At 34.8% G+C, this 17,276-nt stretch overlaps 2 protein-coding genes across 2 annotated transcripts; both read left to right on the plus strand.

Annotated features, from left to right (window-relative positions):
- Positions 1 to 517: 517 nt before the first annotated feature.
- LOC110661176 (histone chaperone ASF1B) lies at positions 518 to 3,621 on the plus strand. Its single transcript, XM_021819730.2, has 3 exons — positions 518 to 1,063; positions 2,759 to 2,874; positions 2,978 to 3,621. The coding sequence occupies exons 1-3, from the start codon at positions 955 to 957 to the stop codon at positions 3,329 to 3,331; spliced, it is 579 nt and encodes a 192-aa protein (XP_021675422.1). The 5' UTR covers positions 518 to 954; the 3' UTR covers positions 3,332 to 3,621.
- Positions 3,622 to 7,321: 3,700 nt separating this feature from the next.
- LOC110670321 (protein FAR-RED IMPAIRED RESPONSE 1-like) lies at positions 7,322 to 9,568 on the plus strand. The gene is made up of 2 exons (XM_058152165.1): positions 7,322 to 7,460; positions 7,638 to 9,568. The coding sequence occupies exons 1-2, from the start codon at positions 7,322 to 7,324 to the stop codon at positions 9,566 to 9,568; spliced, it is 2,070 nt and encodes a 689-aa protein (XP_058008148.1).
- The last annotated feature ends 7,708 nt before the right edge of the window (positions 9,569 to 17,276 follow it).

The following is a 17,276-nucleotide window of genomic DNA, read 5'->3' on the forward strand; positions in this document are numbered from 1 at the left end:
CATATTCTCTTTCATAAAGTTAGAGATATTAGGATCATCTTAAGAAAGTTTTCCATCGCTAAATTCTTTTGTGTAAATCAAGAAGGGTCAAGAGGAAGAAATTAGTTTATTAAATTAAATGGTCTCTTTTAATTATTAGCATGACTCAATTAAACTCCACATCAGATACGCTTTCTAGATTTGTGAAAATTTATTTATTTAATATCTATTATTAAGATGATGATTAAATCTTATATTTATCATTCATATTATATTTATAATGATTATAATCTATTAAGAATTATTTTACCCATGACTGCCAGTCGTCAATCTTTGCGTTTATTTCTACGAGCATAGGATTTTGAGTTTGTGGGCTTATGCCTTTGTGTATTTTGGGGCTAAATTTAAGCCTCAGTAATTCCTTTTCAATCTATGTGATGTTGGACTTGCTGTATTGGATTGGGTCTTTAAACCTTCGAATCCACTTATCAATAATTTTTTTTTAAATAATGTTAATTAAAAATTATTAGTAAAAAAGAGAAAAAAGAAAAAAGAAGAAGCTTCCAAGTTCAATCCGTGGTGTCCATTCTCAAATGCGGGTAGAGTATCTACTTGTGTTGGCACTGGCAGCCATTTTCCTTGTTCTAACACAAAAAATTTTCCACCTCAGCCCTAGTCTGAATTCTGAAATTCCATTCCCGCTCCCTACTCTATTCATACCCAAAACCAATCTCCCGCCATTTGCAATTCTCCAAGCCCTTCAACCGTCTCCTCCTCCAATTTCCATTTCCATTTACCTTAAAACCCAATTCCTTCTCTGTTTTTTCCTTGCTCTTCTCCAAATTCCTTGCCAATCTAGGACTTTTAATTACCTCGAATACCTTTTAATTGTTTGTTTATTTTCTTTCCTGGATTCTGTTTCGCCTTTAGATGAAGCTTCTCGAATCTAGGGTTTCAATTTGATTTCTCTTCACAATGAGTGCTGTCAATATCACTAACGTTACTGTACTGGATAATCCGGCGCCGTTTTTGTCCCCTTTTCAGTTCGAGATCTCTTACGAGTGCTTGACTCCTCTCAAAGATGGTACTTTGGCCCTCTATATTGCCATTTATTTGAATTTATAGTTTGTTTTTTTTAAAGAAAGGTTATTCGATTTGTAATGGATTTCACTAGGGTTTGTTTTCTTTCAATCAAAGCTGGCGGTTATTGGGTCTGTTTGGTTGGTGAGAAACATTGGTGTATGGGAAAGCGGGTATTGGTTCATTTACATTTGCGGATAACTCGATGAGAAAAATTGAAAATATCTTGAAGAGAAACTAGTTAAAAAATCTACTAAATTTTATGATGGGAAGATCTCTACATACTTGTCTGTTCAGCCCAGGACAAATGAGATCTTCTGGTCTGCGCGCGTGGGAGCAGCTCAAACAAAGAAGAGTCTGGTCTGGTCTGAATTCAGGCCCGGTCCGATCAAGGGCAATGAATCATTACAATTAATCAAGCGAGCAAATTGTTTTTCTTGTGTTTTGAGAATAGTTTTTGAATTGTGCCATGTAAATGATTTTGGTCTTATTCCATTAAGATTTTGTTTAAAAAAAAAATAGTAATTATAGTTTTGTATGTTATTCTAATGGAGATTAAAAATTCAGTTAAAAAAAAAGATGTAGAGTTTGCCTTCTGGTCCTTGTTCATCATCTTACTTATAATCTATCTCTGAACGGTAATAGATTTGTTGTCTGGTTAGGAAGCCTGTTCTTGTGTTCTGTCTTGTGTTTAAGTTGCCACAGGAAATTAGCTGCTGTTCTGACCTTCTAACAGTTCTAGACCCAACGCCTCAGTGCCACTGAGACCTGGCAGGTGTAAGTTAGTTCCCTGACTATAGGTATTATCGCTTAGCAGCTTGTGGCCAAATAAGCAGACATGCCAACCAGAACTTAAGGCAATTTGACTTTCAAGTTAGTATTAGAACAGTAGTTCACTTGTTCCTTTGCTTTAGATGCCAAGTTCCATCGGCAAATTATCATATTTTCGTCAAAATAAGCTTTTGATTGTGAGTGATTATTGCTTATTTCTTTCTTAGATATTCTGCGATCATTTTATCAAACCCCAACTAGATTGGCGTTGAGGCTTAGTAGGGCTGCGATATGCTAACTTTAGGCGGACTTAATCTTCAACTTCAGAAATTTTTTGACTTTGTATTACAGTCTCGTTGCATTCTACTGTGCATTCTTGGATCAAAAATTTCAGTTTGAGGCTTGCCATCAAGTGATAGTCAGTTAAACAAACAACAGCAAATATGCATGACTCAATTTAACTTTGATCCCAAACTAATAGCCTTTAGGATCCTGTTATGGAGATATAACTAATTTTACAGTCATCAACCTTCTATAAACCTTCTTCCGTTTATCTAGGCATCGGACTAGCTTTGCTAAATCTGACACCAAGTCAATTCCACCACAAACAGAGCTTGAACTGCAGCAAGCGTGATAATGAAGAATCAAAGTGTATACTTGCTCATGCAATGGAAGCAATCGGGTTAGGGAACCTCAAATTTAGGTTTTGAAAGATGTTGACTTGAATTTCTGTAGGATATTATGAGTTACGACTCACATTTGAGCAAACTTTGGTGTACTCAATCTTAAGAAAAGATAGATAAAGAGCATCTAAAACCAATAAGATTGTGTGGATTAGCATACTTACCAGTCTGATATCTCAAGCATGTGTTATGGGTTTGAATCTATTGCATATATTAACTATATTCATTATGTCTTCCAAATGCAGATTTGGAATGGAAACTAATCTATGTGGGGTCAGCTGAGGATGAGACATATGATCAACTTTTGGAGAGTGTTCTTGTTGGGCCCATCAATGTTGGAAACTATCGATTTGTTTTGCAGGCAACTGTTTGCTAAATCCTTGTGTTAATTCTTTTGTTGGACTCTTGTTTATGTTGTGTTTTCAAAGAATGCTGATTTATTCTTCTGGTTGAATGCCTTCCAGGCAGACCCACCTGATCCTTTGAAGATTCGCGAAGAAGATATCATTGGCGTGACAGTGCTTTTGTTGACCTGCTCCTATCTGGGTCAGGAATTTGTTAGAGTTGGTTACTATGTTAACAATGACTATGAAGATGAGCAACTGAGAGAGGAACCTCCATCAAAAGTGTTAATTGATAAGGTTCAAAGAAACATTTTGTCTGACAAACCCAGGGTCACAAAGTTCCCCATCAATTTTTATCCTGAGAACACTGAAGCTGCTGAGGAACTTCCTGCACATGATCAACCTGCAGAAACTGATGGAAATGAAGAACAGTTGCTACCTTCTCCTGATCAATCTTCAGATAAAGAGGGATGATAAATCTAATGACCATTTCACCAACTGATGGCCTAGCAAGTTTCCCTTTCAAGTTCATATCTTGTTAAATCAACACAAGTGATGCCTTTGCCAGATATTTTGATAAATGGCATCTGGGGAGCTACTTATTCAACTTTACAAAATGTTTGGAGGAAGTGGTGGTGGTGGTGGTGGATAGCCTGGGCTCTAACGTGCTACTTTTACTTTCTCTTTTAAGCTCTATCACATTACGTTCTAATTGGATTGTGTGATCATATGAAAAGATACATTTCAAATTCATTATCTTGGTATCTTGATTTCTTAATTTCTTTTAGTGCAGGCTAAAACCATCTATTTAGAAAGCTTAAGCTAATTCTCGTAAGAGAGAGTTTTGCTCACAAGGATCAAACAGCATTATAGAGTTATATTTTTATGGATGCTGGATCTGTTGCGTCAAAAATGATCTCCGCGATGCGGAAAGCATAATATTATCTTGAGAATTGATAATACGAGTGTTATTGAGCTACTGGTGTCAGCTTGTCTAGTGATGTACTTTGCTTTTTTTTAGCCAGATCATTCATTGATGAGAAAATAAGTTCATAAGCGGCTCAATACAAAGCCCGAGTAACAGGCTTAATAAACAAAAGAAGTTCAAGCCTAAGCCTGCAAGTCCTAACCCTAAGCTAAGCGCTGGGGAGTTAAGCGTTGCTTGCGTGCACGTAGCCAGATCTGCAATGCTACGTCCACTGGACGTTCAGCTCCAACGGCACAAGCGATCATCAGAATTGTAAAAACACGAGAAGCCTTAACCAACAACCATGCAAGGCTCAGAACAGAGGAGGAGGCATACCACCAAAACAACACAATACCTCCCGATGATAAAAAATGGGTTCAACAATAGAAACTCTATAGGAGAAAAAGGGTAGAGAGTCCGCGTTTCAGTTTTGTGTATTCGTTGGTGAAGGGGGTCAACAATTACCATTTTATCGGTATCAAGGCCTCAAGAAGCCCTGTCTCCTTAGTAGTAATAGAGTCACGCAAGTCAAAGCCAACAACACAAAACTCACAGACACCTTGACAAAATCTAAGCACATCAAGAAACTCTTCTCCAATAGGTCAGATCTGCAGGAAAATCCAAATAAAAAATTATATACATTGACCCAACAATTGGGTGGGTGATAGTGATGGCGTGATACCCACTAAACTAGGCTGGGAAGAGAGACATGTCCAGTAGGAGTACGAGCAGCGGAAGTCTCAAGTAGATAGAGATGCTCTAGCTAAAGGCCTGAAGAGAAGTAAAAAAATATAAAAAATCTCTTTCTAAAAATCTAGAGAGAGATTCACCGACCAAATGGATTTAATATGAATTTAATGGATATTTTGCTTTGATCCAATCAAAGCTCATGCTGAACTCGAAATTAGAGTATAATTAATTTTATAATCGATACTGAAATTCTCTAAATTTGAATTATTTAACTACATAATAGATATTCACAAGCCCTTAGAACTCATTCACGTGATGCTGTAGATATTATTTTTTTATAATTAATAAATAAAAATTATTTGTACTAAAAAATTTATTACATTTTATTGTGTAACAATATAAATTATTGTCATAAAAATAAAATTATTATTTATTAATAATTATTAAATTTATTTAGTCTGTTCAATTGAAATAAAATTTTAATTATTTATTATATTTCATATTAGTTATGTGTATATTATTTAGTTTAAGATCAACTAATATTAATAATATAATGCTTATTATTTATTATTATTATTATTATAATATGTTAGATAAAACATAATTTGATAATAAAAAATAATCAATTGAAATGTCTGTTTGATATTACTGTTGGAAGTGATGTTGAGAAAATTACTTTTTTAAATATAATAATTAGATATTATTAAAAAATAATTTAAAATTAAATTTGATAAGTTTCAATCATAACAACACAAAAATAATAAAATAATTTTTTCTAAACTGTTTTTTCAACTGTATTTAAAATGATACTTTTATTTAGAAAAATAGTTTCAGTCTTTTAAATGCAATGTCAAATAGACACGAAGAGCCTAGTTACTGATAAAAATAATGGTAATATTGATTAAAAATGTAAATTATTAATTTTTTTAAAAAAGCCTAATTTTTATACTAATATATTTGGTTTATAAAATAATTTATATTATTTTAAAATATTTTTTAAAGTAATGTTTATTGAAAAAATAAAAAAGTGAAATTTATTTTCTCATAGAATAAAATGATCTTAAATCAAATTTAAGAAAGATAATATTAATTAATGCAAATTTCATTAAATAGTTAAATAATTAAAAAATAATTAAAATGATAATAATAAAAAAATAAAATAATAAAAAATATATTTTGAAATTCATTTGAGCACATAGGTGGTTTATTAATAAAATAAACAAATAAATAAAAGCTTAAATAGGATTTACACTTTTTTAATTCTGAAAATTTAATTAATAAAAAAAATGGGAAAATAAGAAACTGTTACAAAGTAAAATGATTAGAACAATGAATTACATTTTACTATAAAATCGTGTCAAAACTATTCAATGAAAATAATAATAATTAATAATTTAAAGTAATTAAAATTAAAATAAAAATTAAAAAGGAAAAATTATTTTAAATTATAATTTATTTAAATCAAATTATGAAGTACATAATTGTTTTTTTATTTTTATTATTTATTAATAAATTATAAAAACTATAAAAATTATATAATTTTTTTATATTTATTTTATAGTTGTTATGATATTATAGGTAATAAAAATTCATAACATTAAATATCTTTAATTTAAAAAATAAAAAAAAGGCAAAAAATAGACTCAATGCTTTCTCTTAAATACATAGAATTAATATTTTATTTATATAAACAGTAATACTTAGGGGAGAGCAGTTTTCGGTTTAAATTAAAAAATCGAATCGAACCGATTGAATTCGTTTCAATAGGTTTGGTTTTAAAATTCAATCGGTTCGGTTCGGTTTACAATTTTAATAATTTCGGTTAATCGGTTCAGTTCGGTTATTTTCATAAAAAAATTAAAAAAACCGAACCGAACCGAAATTATTAATATATATAGGAAATAAAAAAATCAAATCGAATTGAATCAAACCGAATCGAATCGAACCGAAATCAAAGAAAACCGAACCGAACCTTAAGGTTTTTGAGTTTTGATTTCTAATTTTTTTTTGTTTTTATGTTTTTATTATTTAGATTTAATGTTAAAAATATAAAATTTTATAAATTTCGGTTTGATTGGTTTAAAACCGAATGAAACTAATATTTATCGGTTTGATTCGGTTCGGTTTTCTCTTATCAATCGGTTCGGTTTGATTTTTAAAATTTTTTATTTTTAATTTTCGATTTTATCGGTTCGGTTCGATTCGGAACCGAACCGACCGTTTGCACACCCCTAGTAATACTGAGAACGAACAAACGAGGAAAATGGAAATCATGTATTGCCTGAGGCTTTTATTGTTTTACCATGTTCTCTATTTCCCCATCACTGTTGAGCATGGCCTTCAACCTTATTTCCTTCAGTAGCTTCTCAGATGGAGTATGTCTCTACAACAATTAAAAACATGAGTGCTGCTAAATAGCTCAATTTGAGCTGGCTCAAATGGTATTAATGTATGTAGTTTTACTATTATACCCTTAAAAGAAAGAGAGGAAACAATTTAAAAATGGCTTCAAAGCTTGGAGCTGGTAAGATAGCTCATTTCATGGCTCATGCAAAGGAAAGCGTGCATGCAACAAGCTATTATTGCTTGCAGCCATGCACACCATTCAAGAACTGATGATTCGATGAGTGTGTCTACTGCATTAATGCATGCACATATGAGCTAACACATGCAGCAGTGATGAGCATTCCTTGTTTTTGCCTTCCTTAAAATATTTTCATTCTTTGTTTTTGCCTTCCTTAAAATATTTTCATTCTTTGTTTTTTCTTTTAAAATTGATTCATTCTCTCAGTTTTTTCAATTTTTTTATGGCGGGGTTAAGTCAGGGAAGGCCATATCGTAGGCAATTGTTTGATGAGATATTTGATTTTAGTGAAGATGATAGTTTGTTCACTGAAGATGTGGAGGAAGATGAATCAGCTGGTGATCAAGATATGAACGAAGGAGGCATTAGAGCAAAGAGCAAACACTAATGCTATTGAAGAAGGTCCTCTAACAGGGATGTTATTTCCTTGTATCAGCACTATGTTCAACTTCTATAAAGAACATGCTAGATTGAAAGGTTTTAGTGTTTTCAAAAGATCGATTAATGTACGGTGGATCTCGCAAATATCAAACAATTAGTTGCGATAAAGGAAGGAAAGCAATTGGTGCGAAATCATCAAAAGGATAAATTGTCTGCAAAGATTAATGCAATCCTAAGAGAAAATGGAATGTGGCAGATTTCAAAAGTTATTTCAAGTCACAATCACGAATTGGAACCTTCTATGTCTAGATTGATGGTTGCTCACAGGTCACTGAATATGGATATGAAGAGGAGATTGGAGGCAAACGATATAGCTGGCATAAGACCCGCAAAAAGCATTAGGTTGCTTGAAGTTCAAGCAGGTGGACTAGAAAATTTAAGCTGTTTGTCAAAGGATTGTCGAAACTTCATTGAGCGAAAGAGGAGGCTACGACTTGGTGATGGTGATGCTGAGGCTATACATAAGTTGTTTGTGAGAATGCAACGAAACGATCCTGAGTTTTTCTATTCATTTGATCTTGATGATGATTCCAGGCTTTCAAATGTTCTATGGGTTCATCCTCGTAGTCGAGCTGCTTACGAGGAATTCAATGATGTTGTTAGTTTTGACACTACTTACCTTGTTAATCGATACAAGTTGCCATTTGCCACCATTGTTGGAGTAAATCATCATGGGCAATCTATTTTATTAGGATGCGCCTTGATCTCACATGAAGATGTAAACACTTTTAAGTGGTTGTTCATGACGTGGCTTGAAGCAATGGAAGATGTTCATCCTAATTCTATTCTTACATATCAATGCGAGAGCATGAGGAAAGCCATTAGGGAGGTAATGCCTAATACTAGACACAGATTTTGCTTGTGGCATATATTATGCAAGGTACCTGAGAAGTTTAAGGGTGTTACTGATTATGATAGTGCATGCCTTGAGTTTAAAGCTGTAATATATGATAGCTTAACCATCGAGATGTTTGAGAGAAATTGGAATGAGTTTGTGGTGAAGTATGGGTTGGAAAGAAATGAATGGCTTTCCAAACTATATGTTGATAGGGAGTATTGGGTTCCAATTTATCTCAATCACACATTTTGGGCTGGAATGGTTTCGACTCAAAGGAGTGAGAGCATGCATGCCTATTTTGATGGGTATGTTAACTCAATGAGCACACTAAAGCAATTTGTGGAGCAGTATGAGATTGCTATGTGTGACAAGAATGAAAAGGAGTTCTATGCTGATTTCAAATCAAAAAACACAGTTGTAAATTGCATATCTGTTTTTAAATGGGAACAACAGTTTCAAAAGGCATTTACTAATTCAATATTCAAGCTCGTTCAAGAGGAGATTAAACGAATGTGGTATTGCCATGTCATTCAGCCAACTGAAGAGGGAAGGCGTGAAGCAGATAATGAGCCAGGAATTGAGAGACATAAAATTATGGAGAAATCCATAATCAACAACTGGTTTCGGAGGGAGTTTGTTTATGATGTAGAGTACAGGGAAAATGGCCAATATTTCAGCTGCAATTATAAGAAATTCGAATCAAAAGGAATATTGTGCTGCCATATCATGAGGTTGATGTCACTCAAAGACATAAAGTTCATCAACGAACGATATTTGCTTAGGCGATGGAGAAAAGATGTTAACCGTGTCCATAGTAAAAAGTTTTTTCACGGAGGGTACCCACATATGACAGAGGAGTTTGAGAAATACAGGGAGATGGAGAGGTTATTTCAAGAAGCATCCGATTTGGCTTACGATGACAATAAGATCAAATTTGTGAAACAACGGTTGGCTGAATTGAAGCGGGATTTATTGAGCTGGAATGATGGAATGATTGCTCCTACCAGTAATGCACAGGTTACTATTGACACTAACAATGTTGATGAAAACGAAGAAAATGAAAGAGTTATTCTTAATCCACATGTGACTCGTAGTCGTGGACGGCCACGAATAAACAGGCACAGATCAGTAAGGGAGATCACTCAACGAGCAAATTCTGGTAGGAATAGAAAGCGATGGAAGGCGGCGTAGAGGTCGACCAAGAAACAATATTAACTCGAATATTGCTGAGCAGGTATATATATATTTTTAAATCAGTACTAATGTTATTTATTTCATTTTTTTTTAGATATTTCATGTAACTTGTGTCCTTTTACATGTAAAGGTTGGGCCGCATAATAGCCAAACACCAGGCAGCCAAACACAAGGAAATGTTGCTGATGCTGTAATTAATCCGATTGTCAGTGGAACTATACCAAGCCATCATAGTATTAGGCATTAAGGAACCCATTATACTACTAAGCATTACAATGGAACTGGTTAAGAAATTAGAATAGTATCATCAATGTAATAGCAATTTTTTTAAATTTTATTACAACTTATCTTATGAAATAGTCAGAGTTGCGTTTATAACTTATCAAAATTAGTTAGCTAATTTTAGTCTGCTTCTGCTTCTTATGTAAGCAAGACGTAGCATATTATATAATTTATTATAACTCGTGTAAGATCATTTTTCTTGTTAAGTTGAGATTACATTTCTGGATTATAATCATAGCCATGGTCGGACAGTGCTAAATGGCACAAATGTTGTGGCACAAATAGCACAAATGCTTATAAAATGACATAACTATCCTTATTAAAATTTTGAATGGAAGAGATGTCAAGAGATAGAGTATAATTTGAATTTTCATTATCTCTCTTCTATCTAACAACTACTTGAGTAAATAGGATGAGAGTTCCCATGCTTTCCTTGAGCTACCCACCATAATTAATATTATGTGAGTTCTAATTACCTTTTTGAAAAAGTTTAAAGAAGTATACTATTGTTTTATTGAACAAACCCTTATTTGTATCTATCTTCATCTTCTTTCTAAGAAACTCTTTATTGTAAAGCATTGTATCTATCTTTATCACCTTAGTAGATGGGACGGTAAAACAATAAATAAGCCTCAAGCTACAAAATGTCGAGAGGGGGGTGCTAGAGATCAAGCTGGAGTGCTTTCCTCTTACTCAATAGTTAATGCATATACACCAATTCTGTCAATTAGAAGATGCATAATTGGAACAAATGTTTAGCCTGCTGTTATTTATATATAACATCCTATGTATTCTTATAAGGACTTAATTTTCACAAATGAGGAAAAGCATTCCATCAGAATTTTAATATATTGCAGATATGCAATAACTTGAGTTTGAAAAGCAAAGGCTTGGTAACATGCGCAATTCATATACAATAGCAGTCCCCAAGCCAATGAAAATAGTACTGCAAAAAAAAAAATATCCAGCTTCCAAACTTGGTAAGGATAAAAATTATGGCAAAACATTCGACACACATAGAGGATAGCATAGCATATTGTCTCATGAAACATAAACTTAGCATACTATATACATAAGACAACACCAAAAAGGACCCTATCCAAACTGTAGCTACTGCCCAGCCCTTCTAATTTCAGTTTGAAACTCAATCCTATAGTCATCAGCCACTGTCAAAGTGAATTCCACCTCATCATCCTTTCCCAATTGGTTTTCCTGCACAAATGCACGCCATCCTTTTTCAAACCTTGCTTTCTTGAAGACTCCCTCTTGACTAAACCGAGTCACATACTGAACTTGAAATTGTTTACGCACACCAGGTACTTGTATGTGAACCAACCTCCCATTCAAGCCAAGAAACGTCTTCGCAAATTCAATTGGAATATTCTAGTAAATAACACAAGATACATTTTATACATGTCAATAACTATTTGAAAAATAATTTACATAATCAATAAAGTTTTCAACATAATTCGTAAATGGCTAGTTTACCACTTTGTATTTCCAATCAGCGGTGTTCATCACAGACACAAAGTTTGACTGAGTAGGAAGGGGTTCTGCATCAGGATTACTGTTGTGCTCTATAAAAAACATGGAATTTAATAATAATAAAGAGAAAAACAAAGCAAGTTCTTATTATTTTATTGGTTGCATGAAAGAAATAAAAAAAAAAAAACTCATAATGCGAAAGTCAGCACATTCACCTATTACATCATCATCATCTGAAGATATTTGAATTACTTCAATGGTGGAAATCCATAATCAATCTCAACTCCTTTTTTATCGAACATTAACATCTCAACTCCGTGTAATCGATGATGTAAAATATGATACGTAACTTGCTTTCAACTTGTAGTATTTGATAAGTTCATCAACACCATCTCAGAAATATAAATTCCCATCTTTCTCATCCACTACAACCGCAACCTGCCATGAGTGACCTTCCAAACCTTTGACAAAAAGTGTTATGGTATCAAAATTTAAATCGCCCAGCAGATGAGTAACATGATTTGGAATCCTCTGTATATGTCGAAAAAAATGGATGAGAAACAAATATCATATCAGCATCAGTAAATTATCACTTATTTCTATTTTATATTGACTAAAGAAAAAAAAATTAGATAAAAGGATATAAAGAGCTTACGATCCTGCTAGTGTTGCGTTCAACAATGAAATAGAACCTATCCTTTTCTCCCATGGTGCTCTTAAGAGAGGATTCTTTCTCTTTCAGTTAAAAATGAACGAGGACGTCGACCGTTTATTAATGTTTGAAAGGAAAGATCTCACCATTTTCGATTCTCTCTCTCAATCTCTACGTTAGGTAGATCTTTGAACGTTTATTATTGTTTGAAGGGAACTTAATGGCAGTCAACAAACCCCCTCAACACTCATCTGGATATTAATTGCCCATTTAATAAACGGAAATGTAGTGGGAATAGTAATATTAAAAAGGAAAAAAAATATGACACAGGGAGGGTTCGAACCCTTGACCATGCTGGGAAGCATGCACCAGTGCCAATCGGGCTATTAGCCCTCATCCAATAATTTCTTCAATGGAAATGACTTTATCTTGTTAAGGTGTGTTTTAAAGGAAAAAAAAAAAATCTGACACTGGGAGGGTTCGAACCCTTAACCATGCTGGGAAGCATGCGCCAGTGCCAGTCGGGCTATTAGCCCTCATCCGATAATCTTTTGTATGAAAAATATATACACACACACAAGAGTTATTAAAAAATAAACACATATATTGATTTATATATTTCTATATCTCTCTCTCCACATGTTTATCTCTCTCTCCCTTTATTTATCTTTATATATGTGATAATCTTAATATCTCTGCCTATAACTCTTTTTATTTCTATCATTCTCTAAATATCTTTGACTATCTCACTCTATATTTATCTTGTTAAGGTGTGTTTTAAAAGGGAAAAAAAGAATCGACCTGGGAGGGTTCAACCCTTAACCATCTTTGGGAAGCATGCGCTGCTCGGGCTATTAGCCCTCATCCAATAATCTTTTGTATGAAAAATATATATACACACACAAGAGTTATTAAAAAATAAACACATATATTGATTTATATATTTCTATATCTCTCTCTCCACATGTTTATCTCTCTCTCCCTTTATTTATTTTTATATATGTGATAATCTTAATATCTCTTTATAACTCTTTTTATTTCTATCATTCTCTAAATATCTTTGACTATCTTCCTCTATATTTAAATTAAAAACAATGATTTAATGATGATAATGGTAACAATATTGTACACATGGTGATTATAGCAGTGGTGTTGATTTAATTATTGATGGTCGTATTGGTGATTATTCTAATAGTAGTGAAGTGGTGTTAATAATATAATTCAATCATTTTTTATGACTTATTAGCATTTGATTTTCTTCACCTATCACAAAAGAAACAATAATATTTCGCACTTCAAACTTGATTTTTTTACAACTGTAATTCCTTGCAATATCGTGTGATCTTGGTAAAACAATGGCACCAAGATTTGTTTACCATTTTCCCTCCCAATATTCCCTCCATTCATGTGGAGGGTGAGTTAGACAATTTACATCCATTTGTGCCATTTGTGACATTTTTTTTTGCGCCAAAAAACATTTCCTTTTAATTAATAGAGAGCTACCATATCAACAAAATTAAAAAGGATATTTCATTGTTTTTAACAAAATAACACGCTTAAACTGCTCAATAATAATCCGAAAGAAAAAAACCATTGGCACTGGATATCAATGCAAGTTTAAAACAATATCCATCAAATGAACCATTAAAATTTGAAATAGTAACAATTTAAATATAATGACCCATGCGGATGACAGAAATGAAGAAGCTTGATTTTTCCATAACTGATTGGATGAAGGTGCACTCATCGCCTTTCTCTAGTCCATAGAATCTAACAAACCGAACCCATCCCTTTGCAATTCTTGCTTTCAGTTTTGGCTTCTTTCCACGTCTGGATGTCTCCTCTGTACAAACATACCCAAGTTTAAATGGCATGGGATGATCTAATCTTCATCCAGGTTTAGGCAACTTCCACACAATGATTGTGGTTCTGTCTCGTCCAATAAATTGCACAGCTTCAAGTGCAGGGATATCCTTTCCAAATAAAGTTGACACCATTAGAAGTAATAAAAAAAAAATCCAATTGAAATTGTGTATACAGAAAATTAATGTACTACAAATGATAGTAAAGCATACCACTTTATATTTCCAATCGTAATTCTTGCAAACAAATTTAAATGACCATTGAGAAGGATTGACATGGTTCTGTGATACCAAATGATCTACACGGTAGTATAAATCATTTAAGCAATTGCGTATCAATTCATTCTCATGAACATCTACATGGCAGTACAAATAATTAAACAATTGCGTAACAATTCATTCTTATGAATAGCATATAATTTGGTAAGAAAAAAATTGAAATTTCTCACCTGTATTTAGATTTGCATGCATTGTATTTTGATAAACATTGGTTAGCCCTATGTTATGCTCTTGCGTCCTCTTAGGGTAGTAAATCTCTCTACCACCAGAATTGATTATGACCACTTTAAATTCATATGGAGGATTGAAAGTGAAGATCAATTTGTAGTTCAGTTCTACTTTGTGGTAATCCATGAATTCTGATAATCCCTTGTCAATTATAGATACTCCTAGTCCTGCTTTGACTAGCACTTCCCAGGTTTCATTTGATGGTGTGCGCAAATGAAATGTCGCTTGAAATTGTTCCATTCTCTCTCTTAAAAACCTTGACGGGATTAACTTGGAAGAACACAAACACAAAACAGATGATAGATGATAGATGAAAGAGGTACGTGAATCATACATAACAGATGATAGATGAAGGTTTCACTTACCATGGATTGGAATTTGATTACATCCTCAGTTATACGAACCTCAAATGTGTCTGACATTATTGCTTCGATTGATAGGATAAAGATTTGAGAGAGGAGGGTATGATACTCGTTTGTCAGCTAACAACTACGGATAGATATGTGAATCAGATGTGTTTTTGGGTGGTAGATATGTTTTAGGGTGATACTTGAATAATGAGCATGGGAAAGGGATGAGCATGCCATTGAAAATTGGAGATGGCAATTACTTTTGACGGCTCAAAGATCTTTATTGGTCAAACAGATATGTCCAACATTGTCATTGGAAATATGCAATGGAATTAATAACCCCTTCTTGTTGAATATGAATGGCTCACACTAAGTAAATGTTGGCGTTAAGGGCAATTTTTTTTTGAATCAATATGGGTCGGTTTGGTTTCTGAAGAAAAAAAAAAACTTGTGTTCAATTCAGATCGAACCAATACACATAAATTCGAATGCTCCGCCCAATTATGCATTTAATTATGTCATTTTTTAATTAAATGTTAATATTATGTTTGTAACAAAATTACTTTTATATAAATTTGAAATTTAAAAGTTAAGTAATTACCATATTAAATTTTATATTAAATTTTATAATAATAACTCTATATATTAAAGTATAGTAGTGGTGGTGGTGATGGTGTGATGGTGGTAGTGGTGGTGGTGGTGTTAGAGTTATATGCTATAAGTTATATAATATGCTATGTTATACTATTTTAAGTAAAGTTATATTATATAAAATTAAAATATAAATTTAAGTAAAATAAATAGAATATTAAAATTGATAGCAGTGGTGTAATGGTGGTGGTGGTAGGGGTGGTGGTGGTGCTGGTGGAGTGGTGATGTTGGAGTGGTGGTGGTGGTGGTGGTGGTGTAATAGCGGTGGCAGTGGTGGTGGAGTGGTGGGGGTGGTGGTGGTGATGGAGTAGTAGGGGTGGTGATAGGGTGTTGGTGGTGGTGGTATTGGTGGAGGTGGTAGTGATAGGGTGATGGTGGTGGTGGAGTGGTGGGGGTAGTGGTGGTGCTGGTGGAGTGGTGGGGGTTGTGGTGGTGGTGCTGGTGGTAGTGGAGTGATAGTGGAAGTGGTGGTGGTGTTGGAGTTATATGCTATAAGTTATATAATATGCTATGTTATACTATTTTAAGTAAAGTTATATTATATAAAATTGAAATATAAATTTAACTAAAATAAATAGAATATTAAAATTGATATTAAAATTGATTGCAGTGGTGTAATGGTGGTGGTGGTGGTGGTGGAGTGGTGATGTTGGAGTCGTGGTGGTGGTGTAATAGTGGTGGCAGTGGTGGTGGAGTGGTGGGGGTGGTGGTGGCGATGGAGTAGTAGGGGTGGTGATAGGGTATTGGTGGTGGAGTGGTGGGGGTAGTGGTGGTGCTGGTGGAGTGGTGGGGGTTGTGGTGGTGGTGCTGGTGGTAGTGGAGTGATAGTGGAAGTGGTGGTGGTGTTGGAGTTATATGTTATAAGTTATATAATATGCTATGTTATACTATTTTAAGTAAAGTTATATTATATAAAATTGAAATATAAATTTAACTAAAATAAATAGAATATTAAAATTGATATTAAAATTGATTGCAGTGGTGTAATGGTGGTGGTGGTGGTGGTGCTGGTGGAGTGGTGATGTTGGAGTCGTGGTGGTGGTGTAATAGTGGTGGCAGTGGTGGTGGAGTGGTGGGGGTGGTGGTGGCGATGGAGTAGTAGGGGTGGTGATAGGGTATTGGTGGTGGTGGTATTGGTGGAGGTGGTAGTGATAGGGTGATGGTGGTGGTGGAGTGGTGGGGGTAGTGGTGGCGATGGAGTAGTAGGGGTGGTGATAGGGTATTGGTGGTGGTGGTATTGGTGGAGGTGGTAGTGATAGGGTAATGGTGGTGGTGGCCCCACCACCACTACCCCCACCACTCCACCACCACCATTGGAGTGGTGGGGGTAGTGGTGGTGGGGGTTGTGGTGGTGGTGGCCCCCCCACCACCACCACCACCACCACCATCACTCCACTACCGCCACCACCACCACCACCACTTTGCCACTACTACCACCACTATCACTCTACTACTACCACCACCACTACTACTATCACTCTACCACCACTCCATCACCACCACCACCACCACCACCTCTGTTCCCACCACTATCACAGTACCACCACCACCACCACCCACCACCACCACTATCACTCCACCACTGCCACCACCACCACTATCACTCTACCACCACCACCACCACCACTCTACCACTACTACCACCACTATCACTCTACTACTACCACCACCATCACTCTACTACTACCACCACCACTACTACTATCACTCTACCACCACTCCATCACCACCACCACCACCACCACCTCTGTTCCCACCACTATCACACTACCACCACCACCACCACCCACCACCACCACTATCACTCCACCACTGCCACCACCACCACTATCACTCTACCACCACCACCACCACCACCACCACCACCACCACCACCACCACCACCACTCTACCACTACTACCACCACTATCACTCT

The sequence above is a fragment of the Hevea brasiliensis genome, chromosome 9 (assembly GCF_030052815.1).
Source record: "Hevea brasiliensis isolate MT/VB/25A 57/8 chromosome 9, ASM3005281v1, whole genome shotgun sequence".
NCBI lineage: Eukaryota > Viridiplantae > Streptophyta > Magnoliopsida > Malpighiales > Euphorbiaceae > Hevea > Hevea brasiliensis.

Bases quoted from the DNA above. Each gene is read 5' to 3' on its own strand.
- LOC110670321 (XM_058152165.1), top strand. From the start codon at position 7,322: ATGGCGGGGTTAAGTCAGGGAAGGCCATATCGTAGGCAATTGTTTGAT. The intron at 7,461-7,637 runs GCATTAGAGCAA...TCAAACAATTAG, and splicing joins TCAAGATATGAACGAAGGAG to TTGCGATAAAGGAAGGAAAG.
- LOC110661176 (XM_021819730.2), top strand. From the start codon at position 955: ATGAGTGCTGTCAATATCACTAACGTTACTGTACTGGATAATCCGGCG. The intron at 1,064-2,758 runs GTACTTTGGCCC...TTCCAAATGCAG, and splicing joins CTTGACTCCTCTCAAAGATG to ATTTGGAATGGAAACTAATC. The intron at 2,875-2,977 runs GCAACTGTTTGC...AATGCCTTCCAG, and splicing joins ACTATCGATTTGTTTTGCAG to GCAGACCCACCTGATCCTTT.